General features: G+C 36.2%; 1 protein-coding gene across 1 annotated transcript in view; it reads left to right on the forward strand.

The window, feature by feature from the left end:
- Positions 1–16,042, forward strand: part of LOC149793048 (neural cell adhesion molecule 1-A-like) — a 102,009-nt gene that overhangs the window by 24,292 nt on the left and 61,675 nt on the right. Inside the window, exons 8-10 of the mRNA XM_089968942.1 lie at positions 1,173–1,328; positions 8,375–8,505; positions 14,262–14,463. Coding sequence (XP_089825068.1) covers positions 1,173–1,328; positions 8,375–8,505; positions 14,262–14,463 — 489 coding nt within the window. The remainder of the gene's footprint in view (positions 1–1,172; positions 1,329–8,374; positions 8,506–14,261; positions 14,464–16,042) is intronic.

Here is a 16,042-nt window from a genome sequence, read left to right on the forward strand (position 1 = left end):
TATGCAGAAACTTAATATGACTGAATATGGAATGCATAAATTTGATATCATTGTCCTCAGTAGGCAAACTTTAATAAGCAATAAAATGGCTTGTTCATTTGGTATAGAACTGTGAAGACGTACAAGTATCACAATAGGCACTGGACTGCTTGAAGATGAGGTATATTCTTTGATACACCATTGTACATGTATCGCAATAGGCACTGGACTGCTTGAAGATGAGGTATATTCTTTGATACACCATTGTACATGTATCACAATAGGCACTGGGCTGCTTGAAGATGAGGTATATACACCATTGTACATGTATCGCAATAGGCACTGGACTGCTTGAAGATGAGGTATATTCTTTGATACACCATTGTACATGTATCACAATAGGCACTGGACTGCTTGAAGATGAGGTATATTCTTTGATACACCATTGTACATGTATCACAATAGGCACTGGACTGTTTGAAGATGAGGTATATTCTTTGATACACCATTGTACATGTATCACAATAGGCACTGGACTGCTTGAAGATGAGGTATATTCTTTGATACACCATTGTACATGTATCACAATAGGCACTGGACTGCTTGAAGATGAGGTATATTCTTTGATACACCATTGTACATGTATCACAATAGGCACTGGACTGCTTGAAGATGAGGTATATTCTTTGATACACCATTGCATGGTTCAGTCCAACTTCTCAAAAACTGGAAAAGAATTGTCTGCAAAAACCATGTATGAATACTAGCAAGCATACCTTTGTTTGCTACATTGTCTCTATTTTAGAACTTATTTCAATTTATTTAATCCTCAACTCCTATATATTCAGGTATAGAAAATATCTTACACAGCAAAAATGACATATTTGTATAGCTTTCAGTGGCAATTTGTGTCCCATATGACTGTTATCACAGCTCATGTACTTGCCTGGTATCATGGTTTCATGCTGTCTTGAGTGAAATACTTATTTTCGGGTGAGAAGAGTATCCAAACAGTGGGTTTTATTGTTTTTCGTTTGGCTTTAATTACTTTCTTTTAAGTGAACTTTATCTTGATCGGCCTCGTATAGTTCATCCCTTAGTTGTCTCCTTGGATTCTTCTTCTTGTATTCATGATTTGCACTGCTTTCCATAACTTTTAGTGCCATTTTTAATGGATCAATTTTTATCTACAGAGTGGAGAATCTACGTAGATGACCAGCCTGTGCCCAGGATGTACTACACATTGGAAAACCTAACTGTAAAGACCAATTATATCATCACTGTCACAGCTGTCAATGATGTGGGTGAAAGTGCTCCATCCGAGGTCACCCAGAGGACTAGGCCTTACAGTTAGTAGCAACAAACTTCAATTCCAGATGACATTTATTCAACAGCTAGCCTGTCTTGAACATACTGATTTCCATGCAACTGAATTCTTAACGGAATTAGCCTCAGTTACATTTCCACTAATCTTAAGATACCATATGTAGCTGTAGCTTTAAAAAATAAACAGCCTGTGAAAATTTACATCATCAACATGGATGATACATTATCTTTAGGTTACTCCTAGGTTTTGGTTTGATGCTTTAAAGCACATCAACACAAGTATGATATTTCATGCTGAGACAATTGAGTCAAGTCCCTTGTCAATGAATGCACTATGGTATCTGCCCAAGGCTAGTCCAGTGGTAGGATTCGAATCCAAACCATTTGTTCTGGCACACTAACTAGTGAACCATCTTGGCTCCTGTAATTACTAGCATTAGGTATCAGCAGCTCCCATCAAATATGATACATATTATGAAAGCAACTCATTATATGTATTGGCAATATGTTATGTGAGGATTGATTTCAGTGACTTGCTTTCTGAAATGTGTTTACATATTTTCTGCTGAACGTAGCTTTTTCATTTCTATTTAATTTGTACTTGATCACCTTCCTACCGGGCTGTATGAAGTATAACAAAATGTGTTAATATTTTTTGTAAGACATTCTGACGATTTAATTGGCAATATTAGAAATTGAGACACCTTGTCTTTTACCATGCTTGTTTGGTATCAGATAGATGGGATTTTAAACTAATAGTGAAATGTTCAGCCATTTTAATCTTGGCAAGAATGTGATTCAAATTTGACTAAAAGAATCTTGGCATTAAGGTGATTCAAATTTGACTAAAAGAATCTTGGCATTAATATGATTCAAATTTGACTTAAAGGATCTTGGCAAGAAGGTGATTCAAATTTGACTACAATAATCTTGGCATTAAGGTGATTTAAATTTGACGAAAAGTATAGTGGCTTGAAGGTGATTCAGATTTGACTAAAATAATCTTTTCATTAATTTGAAATTTGACTGTAATGATCTTGGCATGAACGTGATTCATACTTGACAGAAAGGATCTTGTCTTGATGGGTTTCCAAAATTTGACAGGAATGAGCTTCTCATGAAAGTGTTTCAAATGTATTTATATTATGATCTTCAGTCGTATATGATTACCATTGCTAAACATAAACACCAAACCAATTGAGAATGACTTCTGCTCAACAAAATTTGACAAGTTAATTAATTAATTAATTAATTAATTAATTAATTAATTAATTAATAATAATAATAATAATAATAATAATAATAATAATAATAATAATAATACTTTATTTATAGAGAGTGATTCATTAGTCAAGGACTATTCTCTCTTGAGACCCTCTTAAGGAGGATATAACAATGCACATTATATAAAGATAGCAATAATTACTGTTTATTTTAACATGTTTAGTATTAAAAAACTAAATTCCATCATCTATTAAAAAAAACATACATGCTCATGATATCTCTTATTACACAGAACTATACTGTATTGGAAGCTCTTTTTAAATTGCTCTGTTCTTGGTTTTGGTGCCAGATAGTTTCCATGTTATATTGATCTCAACTGGTATTGTGTTGAAATAGGCCTGAATAAGTCCTGAAGATACTCTGGTTCAGTTCCATGCAGATATTTAAATAAAAGAACTGCCTTGTGAAGATCTATCCTGTCATATTGTCATGTTTACCCCGACCCAGAGTAGCCCCAGTTTGAAACATGTATAATCAAGGTAATTCTGACAGGCCATTGTTTGATGTTAAACATTGCCGAAGGCTAGCACTAATCCGTTACGTAAGATTGCCGTAGTTAGAAGTGGAGAGCCCGACATAGGAGTTGCGAAGCCACGGATAGCCAACTATCACCTAGGTGTGGAAATGTTGTCCAAGATTAAAAGAAGTTGCCTCAAGAAGTGGGAGTGTCTTAACTTCTTTTCCCTGCAAACAGACAGACAGGTTGAACTGGCCGCTAAGACGATTGGACAGGGTCACAGCGCCACCCAATCAGAATCGAGATGGGGAGAGACCTTGATTTGGGTAGAATGATATTTTCGCGTCTCCCGGCCAGAATTAGTTCGCTAAGAGAAATTACCCAGAGTGGAGGTTAGCGTAACTCCGAATAGCCATTCGTTATTGGCGGGAAAATCTTAGAGCAGGAAATTCTAAGTACAGAGAGCTTCAAATAAGGAAGTTTTGAAGGACAGACCAGATACAGTTTGGTCCCGTAGTCTCAGATAGAGAGACGGAGGAAAGGAGAAGAAAGGAGAGAAGTCAGGAAGCTTTGAGGGACAGACCAGTTACAGTTTGGTCCCGTAGTCTCAGATAGAGAGACGGAGGAAAGGAGAAGAAAGGAGAGAAGTCAGGAGAAGTTGAAGTCTGGGAGCGAAATTGGAGGAGGAGATAGTAGAGAGGGAAATGGAGACGAAGGAGGAGTTAGAGGAACGGAAAGAAGGAAGGAATTAGCGGGAAAGGAATAGATGAGTAGATGCAAGGACAGGGGGAAAATCGAACTCACACTGTAAATCACGGGATGAATTAGGCTGTCACTTGGTCGAGGGAAAGACGAGTGATTGGAAGTTATCGTTTGTAAATTATCGAATTTATTAAATTGTTATTGATTGAATTTCATCTTCGTGTTCTTATAATTTAGCCGTCGACATAGCTGACTAGGGGCTCAAAGCTGTAAATCTACCTCGTCACTAATTTAACTTTCTAACTTCACGAGACAGGGTGGAACTTCCATCATAGTTTAATTAAATTATATTGGAAGAACCCCACCCCAATACGTGCAAACGTCACACATATATTGTGAACCATTTAAGTTCTTTAAATAATGCTTTTGAGGAATAGATGCATCTAAAATCACGTGTGGTGCTCACTTCTGACGTTTATAAATCCTGTCAATCTCAGATTTAGCACAGTTTACCCATACATTTGAACAATAATCCATTGTTGGAAGAATATATGACTTGCAGTATAGACTGCGAATTTCTATTGGTACACATTTCTTGATTCTGCTGAGTATGGCAATTTTGGATGATGGTGTTTTACAAAGCTTATCAATATGGTCATTCCATAATAAATTATTATCTAGGGACACACCTACAAGCCTTTTATGTTTGACATTTTCTAATGGATGATTATTTATTGCAATATATAGTTCTAGGTAGTTCTGGGTTTCCTGACTTGTGTAGCTTTTGTGATGTCCCCAAAATCATACATTTTGTTTTACCTTCATTAATTACCATCCTATTTTGTTGTGCCCAGATTTAGACTATAATAAAATCTGAGTTTTATCTTGTTTGGATAACTTCAGTATCAAATCTAGATGTATACAAGGTTGCATTGTCTGCAAACAAATCTATATTTGTGGATTCATTATTTAATGGTAGATCATTGATATAGATAAGGAAGAGGAGAGGAGAGGGCCTAAAACTGAGCCTTGAGGGACCCCTGAATAAATAGTGCAAGTTTGAGAGCTAATGTTGCCAATGCTTACTTGTTGAGACCTTTGGTTTAGGTATGATCTAAACAGTTTAAAGAAGGACTGTCGAACCTGTAACAGTTAAACTTTTGCAGCAGAATTTCATGATCAACAAGTTCAACGGCTTTCTTGTTGTCAAGGACAACAATCCAAGTCATATGTTCATTATCCATTTCCTTCAGCCAAAGATCAATTAATTTGGTAAGTTCTATTTGGCACGCGTGGTACTTTATAAATCCTGATTGCACTTTATGAAATAGTATGTTTCTAAAAATGTATAGACTTGAATGGCTACATGCTTTTAAAATAATTTTGTCAATACAGGTAGAATTGATATTGGTCTGTAATTCCCTGGATAGTCCTTTTCTCCTTTCTTATAGATGGGTGTAACCTTTGCGCATTTCAGTGATTCTGGAAAATTACCACTCATTATACGTAAGTTTATGATATGTATTAGTGACTTTGTTGTTACTCCTTGAAGCAATTTTAAGAATTCGTGGACCAATACCACCCAATCCAGAGGATTTATTGATATTCACTTTAATTAGCATATCAAAAACATCATCTTCATTAACATTAACTATTGAAAAATAATTATCATCAGGAATTTTCGCTCTTATAAATAAAAGAAGACCCTCAAGTTCAATTGGGATACTAGTCTGGTTCTGAATACTGTTAGGGAGATGCTTATCAAGAAATTGTTGAACATTTCCACAATGTCTTGCACAGATGTTGCTATATTATCATTTTGCTCAAGTCTAGTGGGAAGACAACTGTTCTTGGTCAGGTTCAGCTCTTTTATATGATTCTACAATGTCTTTGTACTCTTTAATACTTTCATAAATAGCCTGTTTATAGTTTTCTTTTGTCTTATCTGTCAGGTGCTTTCTTTTATTCCTCCAATTTCTATAGCTTTTCATGTCTTTTTTCTTTTGGAAATTATCTCTTAGGTCCCTAGCCAAATTGATCTCAGGGGTAATCCACTTGGGTGTAATTTGGTGTTTAACCCTTTTTTTGTTTTAATTGGGGCATGCTTGTCTAAGGCTGCAATGAACATCCAATACCATTTGTCTAATGCAATGTTGACATCAGCTGTATTGCAGACTGACTGGTACTGTTTGCATACTAAATCATTTCAGAACATTTCCTCATCAAAAAGTCCCTATGTTGTATTTCAATCTGTTGACCATTTTTAGATGATTTCAGAACACGTCTAAGTCATACAGACTGGGTAGAGGTCACTCAGGGAATATACTGGTACATTAATTTCACTTGTGTTTTCAGGTTTATTAGTATCGACATGATTAATGATAGTAGCACTTTTTTCCATTACTCTAGTTGGGGTGTTAATTAATTGTGTAAAGTTGTATGTTTCAAAGTACTTATCCATGTTAATGGTGGAGTTTTCATGTAGTCAGTGTTAAAATCACCTAATATGATAGTTTCTAAATCTTCCTTTAGTAATGCTTTTTGAATTTGCACCTCAAATCTATCAATCCAATCAGCTGTGGAACTAGGTGTCCTGTAAACTGAACATAAGAGTATTAGCTTTGATTGGGCAACGGTTACTTCAATCCAGATACTCTACACCCCAATAGTCTCTAGATCAACACATCTGTTACAACTAATGGAACTGTCTACATAGAGAAGAATACACCTACCCACTCTCCATGGATTCCCTGTCTTTTCTTTCAGTGTTGAATCCCTGTATTTGGAGAGCCAAATCATCAGTATCATCAGAAAGAAAGGTTTCACATAGACCTTGAATATTGACTGATCTAGTTTGCTGTAATATTAACTTTATCTCATTCAGTTTAGGGATGATGTGTTGAATATTTAGGTTGATTACTTCCAGACCTCTTTTGAGGAGGCCAAAGACATGACAAGGATTGATTTTCAGACAAAGTAGTATGCAGTGGATTGTTTTTAGACTTGACAGATTTCTTTTAATTGCCTTGAGTATTTGTATAAACGCATGAAGATTGTTGTTGTTGTTGGTGTTGTAGGATTTAACGCCATGTTTCAGCACACGATAGGCTATACATGGCGGCCAGAAAGAACCCGGGAAATCCCTGGAAAGAACCACCGACCCTCGAGAATCTACTGCCAAGGTTTCTGACATACCCACATTGACCGAATCTGAGACTCGAATCTATGCAGACATAAGTGAGATGGCAGTGATCCATAACGGAGAGCGCTTTAGACCACTCTGCCACTCGGGTCCCCTTAACGCTTGAAGAAGGTAACATACAAGATCCATCTGTTGTACCATGACCAGATGTAGTGGATACATGAGAATGTTAGACACTTGAGGAGCCTCAGAGGAATTATTAACTTGAACAGTATCACATAGTTGTTTACATGTTAACAAGTTGCACTTTGAACACAAATCAAATAGTGCCTGAAACCTTTTAATAGAATTATAATTATTACATTGAAAAGTATACACATATTCTAACGCATTTTGTTGCTGGATATGTGTTTCATAGGCCTATACATCATTGCCTTATACCTATTGGTATGTGCTCAACAACTTTTACTTATGTCCTAGTTCGTTATAAAGATGGCAACAAATCTGTTTTCCATGAAGACACCGCTGTGTTTCATGACAGTGATCGCCACAATACAAGCAGTTTTCTGACTCATGCCTAACCCCCTTTATAAGTCTGATGTACTGGTCTGTTGAAAGTTTCTTTGCATAAAGGGCTTTATATTTTTTACTAGTATTGTTAATCCACCATAGACACGAGTGCCATTGCTCAAAATAGAAAAAAAAAAACTTGAATTCTTCTGCGTAGCTGAAATTGACCAAACTAGACAAAAAGCTTGTACTAAAACCTGGTATTATTGTCAAACTCATCTCTCTCTCTCTCTCTCTCTCTCTCTCTCTCTCTCTCTCTCTCTCTCTCTCTATATATATATATATATATATATATATATATATATATTAGGACAGGTTGACTGTATATGGCCTTAGGGAATATGAAAAATCACATTAACATTAGTATGTCGTCCAAGCATTTCTTTACCTTCTACAGTTGCAGTTAATGAGTAAATTTGAATTCACAACACAAACTCATGTGTCAGCTGATGGGGAAGTTGTATCAGATCCACTCATCTTTTGTATTCAATATTCTCTTCATTTCATCAATGGCATTTTGTAATTGAACAAGTTTGAGATTTTGTTTCCAGTGATTTGACTTTTTTTCTATGAAGTTATTAATGGTTCGGTGAAAAACATTTTTCAGAGCTCTTTGTTTTGTGGATTCTGATATAGGTTATATTATTTTAATTAAAAATTCACTGTTTATTGGGTATTTTTTATTATGTAGCTGTTGAACTTCACAAATTTGAAAATTTATGCCTGCATAAAAAATGAAAAATAGTTTACATTCCTTATGACAGAACTGGCAACATTTGTTTTCCCTAATGACATTGTCATTGACATGCTGTTGCAATGTATATTACAGCACCATATCTAACTCTTTCAACACAACAGTAATCATGCTAATTGATGTAAACACTGTTAATTTTATATTCTTATGTTTCTTGCAGGTGTCCCTCAGCCAGTGGTGATTACATCTCCTTTTCCTGACAGTATGAGTCCAACATCATTCCTGCTGATGTGGAATAAACCAGATGATGGAGGATCTGAGATACAGAAATACATTCTCAATTATCGAGAGGTAAGAAGATTAATGCTACTGAACTAGACTTTCAAGTTCAAACTTTGATGTAATTCGATCAAGTCTGGTTTTATTAATTTCTTTTAGAAACGAACCTTCATCAGTTAATATTGTTGCTGATGATTTACTTCACACGGCTTTTTGCCAACATTAAAATCGGAAATTATTACTCCTGTGCTAGAAGGAAAACAGTTCAGTTAAACAATTTCACAGAATTCAGATCATCAATGAAGGATGATTTGTTGAAATCAATAATGATTGAAGAAAAAAAGTGTGGAAAAAGCTCATATAAACAGCATGTATCTGAGTGTGTGTTGCATTCTTGCCCCTTCCAAGTGGAAAAGGGTGCCCATTCAGAAAGTACAAGAATGCAACACATGCGACTTTGACATTTAATAATTAAGTTATTGCCCTACTTTACTGATGGTTGTAGATGTTGTAAATAGTTACATATGCATTAAAGTTTTAAAAATGAGTATTTGTTCCTGAAATTCTGTATTTTTGTCATAAGCAGTCATAATTTTTGTACTCTGGGGTTGGCAGCTGTGTTGTAACAGGCAGTTAAAATAGACCTGCTTAGTTTTATTATGATAATTGTTATGTAATCTTGGGTGTTTACTAATATCTATGAACACAAACAAACCCTCTCTTAATTAGCAACCCCACACAATGAAGTTGGCAGAGCCCTTAGGAAACATGTCAGTCTGTTCATTCATATACCTGTCCGGCACAAGGAAACATTACTAGGATTTGTTATTGCTTTTAAGCATTCAATGTTTTCATTTACAGGCGTTGTGCCCCCAGATTATCCTACCTCCTAACTTGGGTTTCTAAATCAGACGTTTACCAAGGTAGTTAGATTCACGCAAATTTGGTATATTGCTTGATAATTAGGAGACCTTACAGGATTTGCAGCAGTCAGTGGTATCATTTACTAGTCATGCCCTCCGCTTGCTCCAGTTTCTGCAGCATAAGCTGACCAATATTGTGTGGAGTTCATTCAGATTTGTTATCCAGCTTTATGGTATTGAGGCCTTTAATGGCTATATTACCAGTGTTCCACTTGAACATTTGGAGTAGTTGTGCTCACTCCCATGTGCATGTCCTGCTGACTTGGTTTCAGATGATGCAAGTTGATCCTGGTTTGAATTTAATTTCCCAGATTTCTCCGTACCATTTACAGGAGTTGAGCCATTTGATTATCTGTCCTTTTTTATTGGCTGGTTTTTACAGCCAAACTTGACTAAGGTTTGATAATTTATCTACAAACTTGATGTCTGGATTTTTTACAGCCAAACTTGACCAAGGTTAGTTAATTTATCTACAAACTTGGTGCCTGTTTTTTTACAGCCCAACTTGACCAAGGTTTGTTAATTTATCTACAAACTTGATGTCTGGGTTTCTTACAGCCAGATATGACCAAGGTTTGTTAATTTATCTCCAAACTTGGTGTCTGGGTTTTTATTGTGATAAGACCTTGAATCATTTTTTCATTTACAGGAGTTATGCTCCTTGACTCCTGGTTGTGTCTCCATACAAAAATTAAGTTCACGTTAACGTTAGCTTAATCTCTGTAACCTCAGAATAAAGTCAGAAAGATTTAAAGATATTTTTCAGTATATATCGTATCAAGAAAGGAAAGCAACTTTTTCATGCTAACTAATTCCCAGTTTCCACAAGATGACCAATGGATGTAACCCGTTTAAACTGTCACTGTCAGCAGCGCCTCACTACTGAAACATGTACTAATTTTGACCAACCACTATTTTCAGTTCTATAGTAAGTCAAGACGTTGATGCAGATTGTGCATGCAATATTTACATGATTCCAAGTGAAATTATTTGCCATTTTGTACCATTCATTATTGTTTGATTTTGATATTGTACCAGTGGATATCCACTGGCAAAATTGGTGTGTGCTATTAAATTTTAATTTTTTAGATTTCTTGGGTCATATCAGTAAATGTGAATTTGGCATTATTTCAACAGTTGGTATTTTTATTGAATGCACTTGTTTGTTTTTTATTTTATTCTTTTGATAGTCCCTACAGTGGTGCGGTCCTAAAACCATATAGTCCCTACAGAGATGAGGTCCAAAACCCAGCATGTCAACCATATCCATGATACATAGTGAACTGGCATTAGAACTGGAGTTGAACTGACCCAGCCCAATCAATCATGGTGGGCTGGCATTCCACAGCTACACCATATTCTTTGCTGAACACGAATTAGTCCTAGTACTAATATTAGTACCCTTACTCGTACCTAGTGGACAGGGTACTAACATGAGCATATACGTGTTAATGGAGCAAGCCGGGTGTGATTCACACCCGGCGCTCTTTTAGCCTAATAATAACACTTTAAACATATTCCTTGAATATAATCCAATAAATTGATTAGTCCTCTTATTTAATACCGGAAGTATCGAAAATCATTGTAGAAATAGTTGTAAAATCTCGTTTACCTTTTTTTGCCAATATTTTCGTTTAGATCGTCCGCCATATTATTTCAAATAATGATTACTTCCGTTCTCAGCCTCGTTTGTTTGTGTGCCATATAAGGACATTGACGCCTTATTTGGAAATGTAAACAAATCGTAGCAAAAATTTGGCGCCGTTTGGGTCAGAAATTTTGCGCATTGAAAGTAAATACTGTTTATGGGCAACTTTGAATCCACAAAGAAGCGATTATTCGCCACTTGATTGATAATAATATATCGTAGAATATCCAAAATATTGTCTGGCAAGCCTTACGTAGAAAATCGGTCACGGCGAGAGTCTCGCTTTATCTGTCATGGCGGACAGGATAAGGTTAGAGTAACCATGCCAATTTATTTTATCGTGTAAGGGCTTAATAAATTCAAAATAAGCCAAACTTCTTTCACAACATGATTATACTTATGTAGTTGATTTCTACACTGTTTGTTTTTCTGACTTTAGTGATGAATTTTTTTGCTCCATTACAATATATGGGATCGGTTCGTAGCCTCAACCACACCAATTCAAGTTGAGGCTATGACATCGTAGCTAGAATTAGTCCCTGCTGATTGCATATCAGACAAGGAGAAAGTTATTGTGTTGTCATTGTTATATGGAATGTTATACCCCTGGACTCGTCGGAGGTCAGTTCCCATGTTGAGATGGACATGCCTGAAGAATCTTACCAGTGGACGCAGTTGTCATAGAGTGCAGAAATAATGGGCATCTCTCCCAAACTTTCTCACCACAAATGCTTATTTGCCTCATCAGAAATGGTCAGGAAAGTTGTGTCAATTGTCTCCCTACTAGGCCAGGCATCACGCACGATATTTTGTCTTTCTGAAATGGCTAAAAGTTACCATGCTTGGGATTTGGTAGACCGTATCAATAGTTCATACCACTGCTCACCATTTGTTGATTATGATTATTATTACCAGGAAGATCGCATGAGTGGTTATCAGCAGTGGCAGTATTTTTGTGGCCAAAAATAAATTAAATGCAGATGGGGGTGGGGTGGGCAGAGACAATTAGGTCTCATCTAAACCATGTTCCAAACAGTAATGACTTTTCCATTCTGGTCACCGCTAAGGTCATGATCTCTTTTTCACCTGACTTGGATCAGCCTATTCTCTTCAAACAGTTGGATGATCCAAGTTATTTTAGAGGGTATCTGGATATCATTCATCAAATACCCACAACTGTCATCATCCACCTTCATTATGGCGGTCCCATGAAGGCAAATGTTTACAGAGCAAATAGAAATTTTGCTTGTAAAGAAGGCAGTGGAAGTAATCCATAAACCACATTCGGTCACTTTCTACTCTAGAATCTTTCTGGCTATGAAAGCCAATGGCAGATCGAGTCCTGCGATAGACTTAAGTTGGCTATGAAAACCAATGGCAGATCGAGTCCTGCGCTAGACTTAAGCTGGCTATGAAAGCCAATGGCAGATCGAGTCCTGCAATAGATTTAAGCTGGTTATGAAAGCCAATGGCAGATCGAGTCATGCGATAGACTTAAGCTGGCTCATTTGAGCACTTCTGAAATCCAAAACGGAAAGGGCAAGATCCCTCTGCATTTCTGTACTATGCAACTAATATGCCATCAGTCTGAACCTTTCATATGCATACTCCATGTACAGATTCATACAACATCACGCAAACGCTTCACTTCATATTAGTGTACCAATTCAATGTCCTTCCATTCAGCCTTAATCTTCTCTTTCTGGCCTTCACCAAGACATTGGTCAGCATCATGTCCCTGTTTGGGACATCCTTATCCACAGCATTGGCAGTGTATTTGGACAATATTCGGCAAAAAACATGATCTTACTTCCCTCATTTAGTTTAGAGTAAATAGTCAGTGTGGAGAAGTTGCACTTTGTCTCAACTCAACAATGTATCCAGCTAGGTATAGAGTTTTTAACTTTTATCGACTTAGTGTGTATTCATCCCTAACGCACTGACTGTATCATTCGTCTTTTCATTAGAGCAATCCTATATGTGGCACATGTGTAGGTTTGATGCTCAAGCATTTACACCTTCTGTCTATTCTTCTTATGTTATTGTGATCTGGTAGTACATTTAATGGAGAAAGCAAATGCTTCAGTCCATTATGTTTTGCCAGCTGAGCTTACCAAATCACGTTGTACACTAAAATTGTTTCCTACAATTCTCTGCAGTGCAAGCATCCATTTAAATCATTCATTTAAGCTTAAGCTGGTTGAGATACTGGTTGCCACTTTGCGATAACACGGGGAGTAACATATAAGAGTTACTTCCCTTTGTCCAACTGATGTAAAGACAGGAAGACATTTTTTTTTCTTCCAGTGAGGGATGGTTTTGGAGGTAGCAGAGACTAATCCTAATGTTAGTGTGACTGTATTTTTGGAGAAACATGATTTACCTTCTGCAGCATTACTTAATCCAGGATTACTAGGTTTCAGCCTAATTGGATTTGATCCTAATTTGGAATCCAACTTTATACAGATGTGGTCGTGAATAAGATTAATTTAAACAAGTTTGATTTCCAGCAATCTTTTGTATCATTTACATGAGTTATGGCCCTTCTTCCCCCCCCCCTTCCCATTATAACGTGTGTCATTGTAAAAGAAGGTACTACCATGGACCCCTTGACGAAAATCATTCCATTGTGTAACAGTAACGGTTGAAAGAAAGCAAGGTGTAACTTTGCCTTATTGCTTCATTTCCTTTTGAAAACGCTATTATTTTTTAAAAAAATGACATTTCCTGTATACGACAGTTCCATATATTTTGCTACTCTCGCAGTTATATATGTTTACATTAATCTGCATAATTCGTTTGAGTACGTAATGCAGTTGGCGGTTATGGACCACGACTACCACAATTTAAGAAGGGAGAGCTCTTTACTCAAGATTAAATAGATCTGTATATTGATGAGATATTCAGCATTTCATGACTGACCTCATTTAGACAGACTGATTGCCTATTCTATCTTTTGCTTCTTAGTACAAGTTAACTCTGTTTAAAGGTCCTTCCAATAAAATTATAGTAGGCAGGGTACTTTGTGATGCATTCATCACTAACGGCTCTGAATATTGTTGTTATTATTAATATTATTATTAATTATTATTGTTTATGCTATTATTATAAAGAACAAACACCATTCAGACAAATATTAGTGATTCCTTGAACATCCATTATGAGAGGTTTTATTGTGGTTTATTTCTCTGTTAGTATTTTAGTCAAATTTACACTGCAATGATCTGTTCATATCTTCAAACGGTTATTTCTCATAGGTGGATATCATTCCAAATAGAACACAGTATGAACTGTCCAAGCCATTAAGTGGATTTATCAACGTGGACGAAATTCCCCCTTCAGCTGTAAGATATCAACTGTCGTCACTTATACCTGGAACATACTATCAGGTAGAAGTACAGGCTGTAAACACCCAGGGAACATCTGCTCCGCAAAGTTACATCTTCAAGACCAAAGAAGGTAAGTCAGAATTTTTTGTCTCCTGTTTTTATTCAGTGCAGGCTGAATATTAATTTTGATACAAAGTCTGTTAATGTGTACTTTTCTGCAGCATTAGTAGATAGTAAGATGTCAGTATCATATTTGGAAGTAAGGAGGGGTGTGGTGGAGGTGCAGAAATCTTGTCATTATTCATTCTTATCAGTTGCATGAACCACTCGGACTTTCAGGTTAGCTTTTAATATATAAAACATCTTGTGTTTGTTTTTGTGCCAAAATCCACCACAGAAATACTTATTTGAATGATACAGATCCAAAAGTCTATTCTGCCATAAAATGGTGTGAATGTAAGTTGAATCATATAGAAAACAGAACCATAGGTTCAATCCAAGAACTAAATACTTGGAAATATAAATTAGGAATGATTCATTGAAGAAAAATGTCATCTCAGTTGATAATTAACATTGTCTTGGAGTGTGTGGTGTACATTACATAATTAGTTAAACAGTACATTTGGATGTATTGGTGGTTACAGTAGCATATTTATATGGCATTTTCCAGATCATTTGTGGTTACAGTAGTATATTTATATGGCATTTTCCAGATCATTGGTGGTTACAGTAGCATATTTATATGGCATTTTCCAGATCATTGGTGGTTACAGTAGCATATTTATATGGCATTTTCCAGATCATTGGCAGGAAATAATGATTGTATTCTGATTGGTTACTGTATATAATGTACACCCAAGTGTAAACCTTGTGGATTTGGTTACTGCATATAATGTACACCCAAGTTTGAACAGTGTGGATTTGGTTACTGTATATAATGTACACCCAAGTGTGAACAGTGTGGATTTGGTGAATATATAATGTACACCCAAGTGTGAACCTTGTGGATAGCTGTTCATTATTACTGCCCAGCTAGGGTAGTGAGTATATATGGTAGCCTAAATGAGTTGGTTCATATATGTAGCCTAGACCTTCATCAGTTGCTTCATTAAGCAAGTACACGCAGTAGTCCAGACCCTCATCTGTTGGTTTATTAAGGAAATACATATAGTAGCCCAGACCTTCATCAATTGGTTCATTAAGCTAGTACATATAGGACTCCAGACCTTCATCAATTGGTTCATTAACCCTTTACCTCACAGAGCATAGTTACAAAGTGCAGCGCGCTATAAATAGAACACCTGTTACCTATTCGACTCCAGACGTATAGGCCTGCCTATTAACTGTTAAGCAATATAGTGTATGTTTAACAGCCATATTAACCATTGTACATTTTTGGTGCACATCTATTATGTGTGGAAAAATTTAAGAGTAAACTCCGATTGTTATAGCTGTGTAATTATTTTTCAAGGAAATTTTTTTTATGTGCTTTAAAATCTTGAGAGAACTCGTTCACCGTCATGTCAGTGAGACCGCGTGACCAACCGTAGCTGCCATTTCTCATACACGAAATTTACCAGGTTTTTGTTCGCGTCTACATCACTAAGTCATCTGAATTTGATAATTTATAAAAACTGATTGCTGCCTACATCAATATCAGAGCCTTTACCTAAGTTATTGAAGCTTTCGTAGTTGTGATTCTAATCGTG

The sequence above is a fragment of the Sinohyriopsis cumingii genome, chromosome 8, assembly GCF_028554795.1.
Source record: "Sinohyriopsis cumingii isolate HCF-2022 chromosome 8, ASM2855479v2, whole genome shotgun sequence".
Classification (NCBI taxonomy): Eukaryota; Metazoa; Mollusca; class Bivalvia; order Unionida; family Unionidae; genus Sinohyriopsis; species Sinohyriopsis cumingii.